The 12,208-nt window shown below is 39.6% G+C and overlaps 1 protein-coding gene across 3 annotated transcripts; it reads left to right on the top strand.

The window, feature by feature from the left end:
- Positions 1-786: 786 nt before the first annotated feature.
- On the top strand, positions 787-11,092 carry map2k4a (mitogen-activated protein kinase kinase 4a). 3 transcript variants are annotated; one of them, XM_026325082.1, is made up of 13 exons: positions 787-1,278; positions 2,084-2,119; positions 3,108-3,140; positions 4,972-5,074; positions 5,207-5,381; positions 5,474-5,593; positions 5,730-5,849; positions 5,936-5,987; positions 6,084-6,211; positions 9,419-9,496; positions 10,270-10,418; positions 10,597-10,642; positions 10,869-11,092. In XM_026325082.1, the coding sequence occupies exons 1-13, from the start codon at positions 1,116-1,118 to the stop codon at positions 10,980-10,982; spliced, it is 1,317 nt and encodes a 438-aa protein (XP_026180867.1). In that variant the 5' UTR covers positions 787-1,115; the 3' UTR covers positions 10,983-11,092. The 3 variants fall into 3 exon arrangements, with proteins under 3 accessions (XP_026180867.1, XP_026180868.1, XP_026180869.1); XM_026325083.1 differs by lacking the exon at positions 3,108-3,140; XM_026325084.2 differs by lacking the exons at positions 787-1,278; positions 2,084-2,119; positions 3,108-3,140 and adding an exon at positions 4,410-4,559.
- Positions 11,093-12,208: the final 1,116 nt, after the last annotated feature.

The following is a 12,208-nucleotide window of genomic DNA, read 5'->3' as shown; positions in this document are numbered from 1 at the left end:
CCCTCGGGAACTGTTATTACTGTCTGCTGTTATTTACTGAATGCCAGTGGTGAAGCTACATTACTTAAGTAAAAGTATAAATACCACAGTGTAATAATACTCTGTATTATTTAAGTAAAAATTTAAGTGAAAGTGCAAAAGCATTAGCAGCCAAATATAACTGAAGTACCAAAAAGTAAAAGCACTGAATGGCGCATACATATTTTGATATTATTAGATCATACTTATTTGATGCATTATTGTGCTTATCAATTTAATTTTGCAGCTTGTAAAGGTGGAGCTAATGTTAACTAACATCCATCCATCCATCATCTATACCCGCTTAGTCCTTAACCAGGGTCACAGGGATCTGCTGGAGCCTATCCCAGCTCTCTTTGGGTGAAAGGCAGGGGTACACCCTGGACAGGTCCCCAGTGTTAACTAACATATATACTTAGTATTTATACTATTTTGAGTTACTTTATATTCTGCTGGTTAGACTGTCAATTTTCTATTAAGTAATCAATTAAGTTTCATGATTATACTGTATGTAGTATTATCTGATTCTCAAAATTAACTAGTAACTGAACTTGTAAAATAAAAGTAGTGTAGTAAAAGTACCATATTTTCCATTGAAACGTAGGGAAAAGAAAGTATGAATTAGTAGAAAATGGAGGTACTCAAGTAAAATACACACCTCAGCAAATGTACTGGTGAGCGCATGACTCTAGGAGACGCCTCCTCGTTTTATTTTGAAGCAGACTTCCGGCCTGGTCGTGGCTAAGTGCCGCCAGCTTGCAGCAGCAGTTCTGGGGGCCGTGGGTGTTGACATGTCAGTGTCACTTGGTCAGCTGATTGCGGGTCTGGAGCTTCTCGGCCACCCAGTTTGGTTAGCCTAGCCTGGCTCGGTGTTTGTTTTTGTTAACGTTAGCTTTTAACCTAGCCCAGAGGTTTTCAGACGTATTTGCAATTGAGCACTTTTCAAAGTCTCCTGCCGTCGCCAGCCGCTGGGCGTGAAGGTGTAAAGTTGGCGTTAGTGAGCAGTGAGTCGTAGCGGCCGGGAGGGACGGGTGAAGTCTCTCTCCGTGTCTCTGCATTGCAGCCCGGTGCTGCTGCTGGAGCTCAAACACACAACAATGGCGACTCCCAGTCCTAACAACTCAACAGCACCTAGCAGCCACAACAGCAGCAATAACGGGGGATCCGCGGCACAACACCACCACCACCACCACCAGTCCCAGTCCCAGCCCCAGCCCCAGCCCCAGCCCCAGCACATCACGACCATGAGCAGCATGCAGGGTAAGTGTGGGCACCGGGGGAAATAACTGCCTGTAGCCGGGAGCTCACACATTGTGCTGCAGTGAAGGTTAATGTTAGCAGGGCTAGCCGTGGCTACACCCAGGACTGAAAAAGACTCCCAAGGGAACCGACCTCTATTTTTCCTGAGGGGTCTTACAGGCTGTTAATTACCCCAGTGCATCAAACCTTACCAAATGTATTTATGCCCTTATCTTTGGACATCCATAGTCCCGCTTTATTCTAGCCCATTTGCCTGGGGAGGATCTCGCCGAACTCCTATATAAAAATAACCAATTTTAAGTCACGGCCACAGCTGCATATGTCCTCTGGACAGCCGACTAAAATCGGTCATATAAACCGTAAACAGCTGCTCAAACACTATTCGGCATGTATTTAATCAGCGTGTCATCATGTATTTGAGTTACAGCTCCCTTGACATTTATGGCGTCTGTTGTCCTCCAGTGAGGCATAATTTTCCTTCTTCACAATCCCAGTAGATTATTTGTAGTGGGAGCTGTAGTGTTAAATAAACTGAATTGACAAAAAAAAGATCTTTGTAACGTAAAGCTGTTCAGAAGTCATGTTGCATTGTGTATATGTGGCTGAATTGCCACCATTGCTTGTAAAGTTTGGTTATTTTTCATTGCAACTTTATGAAACACTGAGTGTGTTCAGTGTATGGAGTGAGCTTCTCCATCCTCTAGAGGACGGGAACATCTGGACCAGTATGTTCCCACCACTAAACCAATGCTCATTACACTTGACTTGAATGTCTGTAAAAACACTGTCTCATTTTAACTTTCAGAGTCCAACACCTGCTGGAGATGTCAGAGTGAAACAGGTAGCTACACATTTCATTGACTTAGTAGAGAAGGATAAGCAGTTTTTACTATACGATCAATTTGGCAAGTTATGGGAAGTGAAAGCACCAGGATTAATGTAACCACAGAAGAAGAATGATTCTTCATTGGGTGAATCCCTGCCATACACTCTTAAATAAGGTTTGATTTTTTTTTAGCTGCTTCATTTTAAACTCCTAAATTAAATATAGTGTATATTTAATAACTAATTATTTTTTCATTTTCATGTAATCAGTATAATTGGAGTGCATTTTAATTTTGTACCCTGGTTAGGTTCCATAATAGTAGATGGTCTTTAGTAGTGAGAACCTCAGCTTAAATGCTTTAATTAGGTTTTATATTTATAATTATCTGACATTTAGCCCTGATGTGTAATCCTGTTTTCATTCACCATACTCTGATATTATTTCACCTTTTACCTTAATGCTGCTATCCCATGATTCCTAACTCCTGACATGATGCTGAATGATGGTGAGCTGTCCCAAGACAAACGTGTATTAAGCTGTAATGTTTTCTTGTTGCAAAGTCATTTCATGATGGTATTTCATATGTACTTCTAGACCTCCCCCATCCCCCCTTTTGGCTCCTTCATTTGTTATTGCACTGACTGACACATGACAAACTTCATCGAGTGCTTGTAGCTGTCTCATAATTACATGTGCATGTTAAGTTATTACCCTCCCTAAAAAAATGCATTTAGCGATGCATTCAAATGCTCCAGTATTTTTGATAATCCGGCAAAGCAAGGCCAATTTCTGTGATTATTTAAACCGTAAAGCTGCAGGATTCCTTTTAGTTCTGTTTTTTTTTTTTTTTTAGATAAAATTACACCAGTTTTATTTCAGGGAGATGTGATTTTACAACCTTTTCACCAAGGAAGGCTACTGAAGTTTAGCTAACAGCACAGTCTCTGGCAAGGACTGACAAGGTGAAATATGAAGAAAATAAAAGCTGTCTTCTCACCTCTAGGGTTTCAGATAAACCTGTCTGGAGCTCCCCCAAGTAAGCCAAACCTCTTTTGCTTCAGCAACAACAGTTCTCATCCCTTTGTTTCCGCCTGATGGTCTGGTATGGGGGACTCTGTCCTGCTGTTCTCAACTAATCCAAGTCAGCACTATTGATGGGTTCAAGTAGGCTTGTGCCGGTAGCAAATAGTCCAGTGCTTAATATATCTTGTTCAGGTAACAGAGCTGTAGCTTGTCAGACACATGGTTTAATAAATCACTTGCTGCACAAAAAGCAGTTTATTGTCTTCCTTATTTTAGTAACTTCTTGTCAAAATCAACTGCAGGTAAGGTGTAATTGTTCTCATCGGCACAAGCCTAAAATTCAGAGCTTCCATGGATGTTTTGGCACAAGATCATGTCATTCCAATAAAAGAGCTCTCACAGCTGAATAAAAGAACTGTTTTCCCAATTAAATACTGTGATGGAAGCTCTATCTGACTAATTCAGTGTGGAACTAACAAGTAAAAGTAGTGTTGCCTTCAGTGTTGTCACAATTACTTTTTTTTTCCCCAACTTTGTTTTTTTTTTTGGCATGGGTGCAGTTCAGCATAGCACTTGCTTGTCGAGACAAGGTACACACACACAGAAGTTGTCATTTCAAGTGATGTTTTCCATTGAAGCGCGCACACATTCTTGTGGTATTTTGGGTGGAGCGAGCAGGGGAGCGCTATCCTGTTATTCAAGGTGAAATCAAAGCAGTTGGCCTTGAGAAGCATGTCTCCATCAAAGACCTGTATCAGTGGTTTCTGTTTTGCCCATTTTATGTTTAGGTTGGTTGGTTTTATGTATCGTGAATGTGGGTCTTTAGATTTTAGCAGCATGCTACATTTCTGTTTCTGCATCAGAAGGATTATATATCCATGCATATGTGTAGTCTTTAAGGCTCACTTGTGCTGGACTGATTTGGATTGGTCTAGGTGTACCACATGAAGTGGCCTGGGGAGTGTACGCAGAATGTAAAGAGAACTAACATATACGCTTACCTTCCATTGTTGTGCAAATATTACCCATTAAGTATTGAAATGATGGGTAATGTAAGGAATGAGGATGATATACTGTAGGATAAAGTCTTTTCCTATTGTCAACAAATTCCATGAAAAACACTTTACAACTTCCCGACCTAGCCTGCCGCTCTCAGCCCCAAGCCCATCAGTCGCTACGGAAATTGCACATCTTTTAAAAATATTGTTCACACATATACAGCTTTCTTTTTTAAAAAGTTCAGTCATTTCCTAAAACAGCTGGTCACTGTAGCTTTTAGCAGATGTTTCTCAAATAGCAGGAACTTGTGCATTTGTTTGGGTCTATTTTCAGCGGCGGACGGATGGACATTTGGTGCTCTCAAGAGGGTTTAACAGCAGTACTGGGGACTGGGTCAAAATAAACCACAGTGTGTGTGTTCATGGTAACAAAGGTAATGGAGCCTAATGGCATACATGCACAGTACTTGTTAGAAGAATCACTTAATTATTGGATTTGGTGTTTTCATGGGATTTGTTAACAATAAGATTCTTAAAAATCATCAGGCTTAATTAAATTATCTGGATATGCACAACTCATTGCTATATTGTGTAAAAACATCCATATATGATGATGTAGCACTTGCCTTAATTTTTATTATTTGGAAAGCATGCCCTCAATCGATCTGATAAATTTACTCACTTCCTCATTCTTCACATTGTCTTGTTTTATGGTTTGCATTGTTTTCATTCACTTGTCACTCAGACCTTTCATGTGGTGTGAGTTTTGTTTTGGTCTTGCCCAACCCTCGACATTTGTTGCTTCATCTAGACTCTGATGAAGCTATGGTTTCTTCTCCTGCTCAGGTAAACGCAAAGCCCTGAAGTTGAACTTTGCCAACCCTCTAATCAAACCCACGACTAGATTCACACTGAACACGTCGGGGCCACCCTTTCAAAACCCGCACATGTGAGTAAACCCCAGAGCTCGTGTCAGTTCCCCCTAAAGAAATCCAGTGATACCACATTCAGCTGTTTCTTTTTATTTTGCATGTTTCCGTTCCTCCTTACACACATACTGTAAACTTCTGATTTTTGTCAGAGAGAGGCTGAGGACACACAGCATCGAATCATCAGGAAAGTTGAAGATCTCCCCTGAGCAGCACTGGGACTTCACAGCCGAGGATCTAAAAGATTTGGGCGAGATCGGTCGCGGGGCTTACGGCTCTGTCAACAAGATGGTGCACAAACCAAGTAACCAGATCATGGCAGTCAAGGTGACCATTTGTCTCGATTAAAGACACAAATGCAGATTTAAAGTGGCATGATATCATTCGTTTATGCTGGTATGTTTATGTTTTTATCACAGAGAATTCGGTCAACGGTTGATGAAAAGGAGCAGAAGCAGCTGCTGATGGATTTGGATGTGGTCATGAGAAGTAGTGATTGTCCTTACATTGTGCAGTTTTATGGTGCTCTGTTCAGAGAGGTGAAATGAAGTCATATTTAAGAGTTAATGTGTTGCTAAATTTAAGTCTTTGTGCTCGTTCTAGGATTTTCAAATTTGATTTTTGATAATGTCTGCATTATATCTCCAATGAATGACAGCATTTCTTATGTTTCAGGGTGACTGTTGGATTTGTATGGAACTTATGGCTACCTCCTTAGACAAATTTTACAAATTTGTATATTGCTCATTAGATGATGTGATTCCAGAAGAAATATTAGGAAAAATAACATTAGCTGTAAGTCTTTACAACTATATAATGCTTTTCCAAAATGAAGCCCTTTTTTTGCTTTCGGCTACTAAATGTGTTTTTGTGTTTCGCAGACTGTGAAAGCACTTAACCACTTAAAAGAAAACTTGAAAATAATACACAGAGGTACGGTGATACCAGATGCTCTCCTATTAACCAAAATTTCCTAGTTTTGTAAATTCGGGCGTTTTTTCGTCACACTCCGTCTTTTCTGTCTCTTAGACATTAAGCCGTCAAACATCCTCCTGGACAGGAACGGAAACATTAAGCTGTGTGACTTTGGCATCAGTGGTCAGCTGGTGGACTCCATTGCCAAAACCAGAGATGCGGGGTGCAGACCATACATGGCAGTAAGTAGCACAGTGTTTCTGAGCTATAGAGCTCAGTCCCACAAAGAAACATAGTAGAGGTTTTGTCACTGCTCTCCAAAATAAAAGATACTTTTGCATATTTCTGTCTGCACTTCATTCCAACCACTATGACTGTCTCAGAGAGTCATAGATTACAAAAGCCAGCAGTTCCACCTTTTGTTTAAAACACGATGCGGAAGGTCAGGTGTCTTACTTATCACCTGACAAACGACAGCAGTCATGTTTCGGTCTGTACCCATAAAAAAACCATGATAAAAACACTACAGATGGTTCTGAGAATTGTGAATCATCAAGATACATATGACCTTAAAAGGTTTAAAAGATAGGCTGTAATGCACTGGTAGGAGTTGCTCTTTCCTATTGCACATTTGTTTTTTATTATTCATAACTAAAATGTCTTCTAAGGCCAGCCTGTCTTCCTTATGTTGAGTGTTTGAAAATATAAGTGAGTTTTGACAGCTACAAATCTACTTGATCAATAGACCTGGCAACGAGTTACAGGTAATAGATCGTGTGTAATGGTGTCTTTAGTGTTTTGAAGCTGGTATGATCTTATTACCTATTGCATTGTTATTCCATTAACTGAGCTGTGTTGCATTTGAAAAGAACATTAAAGTAACAGTAACAGTAAAAAAGTGGTAAAAACCTAATGTCTAATGACAAATTTCAATGTGTAACGTCCATTCCACTTTCATCTTTTCCACGAGGCTATTCATGTTACCATTAGTGTTTTATTTAGTGTGACCAATATTCCGTTTACAATGATATAAAATACAGTGAATCAGTAGATCTTCACATTTAAGAAGCTGCATATCTGCATAGGTAAAAATGATCAAATGGTTATCACGTATATGAACTGTTTCTTAATGAGGCCATGTTTTTTGAGCAGCCAAAACATATTTGAAAAACACCAAAGCATCAGTAGTTAAAACTGGTGATCTCATCATGTCATCATCACTCGAGGTTATTTTCTGTCATGGCGTTATGTCACGTCAGCAGGGTGCACCCCCCGGTCACTCCGTAGCAGTTTCCATTCTAAATTTGGTGAGACACTATTGAGACCCAGCAGCGTATCGACACCAGCACGCAAACACTCTGCCCTCTGTAAGGCCGAGGCAGAGAGCTTCATTCATGCATACATGACTTGGTCTGAACGAAGTCACCCAGCAGCTTCCCGCGACTGTGAGCTCACAATGCAGGAATCTCAGCTCCAGTCTCTTGTTTCCAGCTGGCATGCTCGCCAGGTGTTTGATCACCGAGCTGCTGGTTGCTGCAGGCTTAGTGACATAGAAAAACTGACCTCAGTACAGCTGGGGAGGCTTATTGTTTGTGGCTTTTCAATGACCTGGAATTTTTAATTCACAAATCTTTGTGGTCATAGTTATGGTTTTGTTTGGCTGATCCAGTTTTAGACAAAAGCTATTGTACATGATTTCTCTTTTTCAAAGCTCTGCACACAGTTCATTATTGTGTTTAAGAGAAATGCAAGAACCAATGTGTCATCTTGTCGTTTCAGATTTTGTTGTGACAGCAATTGAAAACTCAAAGGTTTATAAAAGGTGGAGCTATGTTAAACAGTTAATGGATTATTAAGATTCTAATTATTGATTAGTGATTGATATGCTCCGACTGTAGAGACTAAGCACCTCCAGTCCTGGCAGATGTGAGCAGCTCATTGCGGTAGTCAGCTGCTGTTCCATAAAACCCATCAGTGCTGCAGCACAGACTGCCCCACTCTGCTAGGTGACATCAGCATCTAATTCAGGCCTGTAAATGGGCCAGTGAGGCGCTTCCTCCTCTCAGCGCAGCAGCAGGAGAGGAAGGAGACTTCTGCAGTCTTCTGACATACTTCATTATCAAGCCTGCTCTGCGGTGTTTGAAGAACTGAAGAGTTCTGAACAGCCGAATTGGCACAAGTGGTCTTGTAAGGCATGCAGAGCTATGCTGAAGTCCTGAGAGGAAGAATGTGTTACTTATGTGTGAGCTCCAGAGCTGATGGCATCGTCTTGTGCAGGTGAAAACATGCCCAGAGGTGATGAGTTGCTGTGGTATTCTCAGGGGGAGCTTGTCTAGCTGTGGATTTGTTTTGGCCCAGCTTGGGCATGAACATCTGTTTCTTTGTGGTGCTCAAGCCTGTAGAAGCATAAAAACATTATGAGGCACCCCCTGGACTTGAAATCAGGCTGTTTTTCCATGTTTTTAAACTCCAGGAACAATGATGTTTCATAAGTTGTTTACATACTGTACAGTTTTGTTTTTTTGGTTTTGTGTGTGTGTTTGCATTGTTGAGTTTAAAGCCCCAAAGTTTAATTCATCTGGCCACCAAAAGGAGAGTGACATTTGTTCTTACAACTGGAGTCAAAACTGTCCAAAAACCTGGCTGATATCATAATTTCAGTCCTTACAATCCTTAGTATTACATCTGTAAAATTCTTGGTAAGAAGTGCAGCAAGATATGCACTATTACTGTGCATACAGTAATAATAATATAATAATTATACATTAGCCAAAATCCTTTACTAAAATGTGTTTTATTAACATAATAATGTGGCTTGCTTTTGTGGTTTAATCTGTTTCCACTGTGGGTTTAACTTAATTGTAACATTACATATAAGTAATAGTGTGCAGAGCCTTTAGCTATCAAGCTCCTCTCCTGTGGAACCAGCTCCCAGCCTGGGTTCAGGAGGCAGACACTCTCTGTACTTTTAAGGCTAGACTTAAAACCTTCCTCTTTGACAAAGCATATAGTTAGGGCTGGCTTCAGGCAACCCTGAACCATCCCTTAGTTATGCTGCTATAGGCCTAGACTGCCCGAGGACCATCGGTGCACTGAGCTCCCCTACCCTAACCCCCCCCCCCCCCCCCCCCCCCTTCTCTCCCACCTCATGTATATTCCACCATTGAATGTTACTAACCTTGTGCTCTCTCTCTCCCCTAGTTTGTGCTCTTTCCCTCCCTCTCTCTCTCTCTCTCTCTCTCTCTCTCTCTGTACCTTCTGCAGGTGTCCCTGGTCCTGGAGCTGTTTATCGCTGATGTGCAGTTACTATTTATAAAAAAATATATTAGTTTAATTACTTGGTGTTTGCATTTTTTCCAGCATATAACTCAAGTCAAAGTACATAAATTGGTTAGTAATAAAGTTATTGATTGACCCAAGTTTTGATCAGTCTCCTGTTTCATTTTCAGCCAGAGAGAATAGACCCCAGTGCGTCCAGGCAAGGGTACGACGTCCGCTCAGATGTTTGGAGTTTGGGAATCACACTGGTGAGTCATAATGTCTTGACTTGTAGTAAAAGATCTGTAAGATGCTCTGATATTCACTTCCTTAATAAAAATTAAGTGTTTTAAATGTATGGGTTTAAGTCAGTAAAATCATTACAATACCTGTAAAGCAGTCCTGATGGTTATAAGTAAATATGATTTTGATGCAGCTCATCTGTTCTTTTTTCCAGAAGGTCAATATTTTATTAATATTTATGATTTATGTGTTAAGATGAGCAGTCAGTATTTCAGGTCAGGTAGTCTGACTATGCTATAAAACTGCAGAATGTCTTTGTGTGTGTGTGTGTATATATGTATATATATATATATATATATATATATATCAGGTTTCACATACACTACCAGTCAAAAGTTTGGATACATTATCCCACAGAAGTGAATGAGAAGTGTCCGAACTTTCGCGTGGTAGTGTCACACAAAGTTGTGTGAATTGTGAAGGACAATTGAATGCATGTCCACTGATTATATTTTTAAGATGATTATAAAAAAAAGCCCTACATGATTAACATGATGAGACTGAACAGTTGGTGAGAATCAGTTTACCAGATGTCATGTAGTTTTCTGTACTGAATGTAATAGTGAATGGGCAGCCATTCCTGATGCAGTGAGGCAATGTCATATATTCATAAATTTCAAAGGGTACACTATAGTCCACATAAAATGTAACGTATACATTTAACATTGCATAAGTATTTGTATATTACAGGTAATAAAAATTCAGCAGTATTTAGCAGTGTGTATATAATATGTTTCAGTATGAGCTGGCCACAGGACGGTTTCCCTACCCAAAGTGGAACAGTGTGTTTGACCAGCTGACGCAGGTGGTGAGAGGAGACCCTCCACAGCTCAGCAATTCAGAAGAGAGGCGCTTCTCTCCCAAATTCATCGCCTTTGTTAATGTGTGGTAAGAAAAGCCTGCTTTGATTTTTATGTTTTAACATCAAGAAATTGACTCTGCCTGCGGTTGTCTGTTGCATCATCAGGGTGTACAAACTCCAGCTGCTGTTTGCTCTCCTGTCCCCCTGGTGGACAACATGCAACCTTCACTGTTTTAACACTTTGTTTTTCATCTTTTCCTCTAGCCTTACAAAGGATGAGTCAAAAAGGCCAAAATACAAAGAGCTACTGGTGAGTTCACATTAGTAAATGCACTAATAAAATACAAAATGTTTATTTGTGGTGAAACACAATTGCATATAATAAACTACTGTAGTGATTCTAGTTATTTTAAGTTTTATTTTTTAGATGTTACATATATTTTTTCCTCCTGTGTTTCTTTTCATTATGTTTGAGTTTGTATTAGTGTATAAAATGTAGTAATCAACTTTTTTTTTTTTTTTCTTCCCCATTCCAGAAAGACCCGTTCATTCAGATGTATGAGGAGCGCTCAGTTGATGTAGCTGGTTATGTCTGCAGGATCCTGGATCAGATGCCAGCTTCTCCAAGCTCCCCAATGTATATGGACTGATATCAGAACAAAAACAAAATATATCGATAAATATACACCAGTCTGCAGCAGTAAAGATATTTAAAAAAAAAAAAAAAAAAAAAAGACAACGTAAACAAAACAAATCCTTATGTAAATTTGCTTGGTCCCCGTATTGCAGTGTTAAAAGAGAATTGTAAAACCTAAAATACACCATTTGCATTAAAAGTGGTGTTCATTTCAGTCATGTCTATATAATATAGTAACACACTTCAGTTTCTCTCATTCACAAATACAAAGGCGCACAGCCACCTAAGTGTAACAGCAGCTGAATCAATCGTGGTCGTGACTCATCTTAATGAGGACGCATATCAGTGATTAGTAACCGTGATTTAAAGAAAATAAAGAATAACCTGGAACTTGTATTTATAGAACCAAAATCATGATGGGATTCTCCCATATACTGGAATCATGCTCTTTGTAAATTGTCCCACCTCTTCCCTGTATGTGAATGAAAGCATTGTGTTTGGTATCTTAATGGAGTTTTGCTTCTTTGGGTGTAAAGTGGTTTGAAAGGTTAAAGTGTTGGTCAGAATCATGTTGGACCTGCAGTCCAGTGTGCTCACTGTGCAATGGACTCTATGCTGTTATATGAATAAAGAGAATGAAAGAGAGGAAAAGTGTGTGTTGTGCCTTCTATGAACATACATACAAGCAAGTACATGCAAGTTTTTTTTCTTTTTATCTGTGTATTTTGCATCCAAGTATTGCTGTGATACTGCATCTGACTCTGATGCGAATCTGTGCTAGTACAACATATGTACGAACTTGTAATTCCACGTGAACTAGGCGACGTAAAAACAAAATAACATTCATACTGCTGAATATAATAGTTGACTCAGATGGATTGCTGTAGGTATGTGAATAAATAGCTGATGTGGTCATATTGAGATAGGTGACAAAGGAAAAACCTGAATAAACGGGTCGTTTAGGAGCACAGAGCTTGAATTTTCTAATAAGTGTGAATAGCATGGCAGTGTTATCCTACTGTGCACAAACATTAGACACATGTATTTATCATTTACATTAGTTCTAATGTATGTTTTCCTGTGTATTGTATGTTCGTTAACATTGTCAAATAAAGCACACAAAGGGAAAATTAGTGCAGTGAACAGTGAGCAAACTGAAAATGCCAACCGAGACATACAGTCATTACTGGTGGAGTGAAAGTTGTAGTGACACTGTAATGTCTTTACAATTAAGTGTTG

Source organism: Mastacembelus armatus, chromosome 8 (assembly GCF_900324485.2).
Source record: "Mastacembelus armatus chromosome 8, fMasArm1.2, whole genome shotgun sequence".
In the NCBI taxonomy this organism is placed as follows: domain Eukaryota; kingdom Metazoa; phylum Chordata; class Actinopteri; order Synbranchiformes; family Mastacembelidae; genus Mastacembelus; species Mastacembelus armatus.
This window is presented reverse-complemented; position numbering and strand designations above follow the sequence as displayed.

What these genes read in the sequence shown, in the direction of transcription:
- map2k4a (XM_026325082.1), top strand. Translation starts at nt 1,116, where the DNA reads ATGGCGACTCCCAGTCCTAACAACTCAACAGCACCTAGCAGCCACAAC. An exon ending in GAGATGTCAGAGTGAAACAG is followed by an intron (nt 2,120 to 3,107) that starts GTAGCTACACAT and finishes TCTCACCTCTAG; the next exon opens with GGTTTCAGATAAACCTGTCT. An exon ending in ATCGCCTTTGTTAATGTGTG is followed by an intron (nt 10,419 to 10,596) that starts GTAAGAAAAGCC and finishes CTTTTCCTCTAG; the next exon opens with CCTTACAAAGGATGAGTCAA.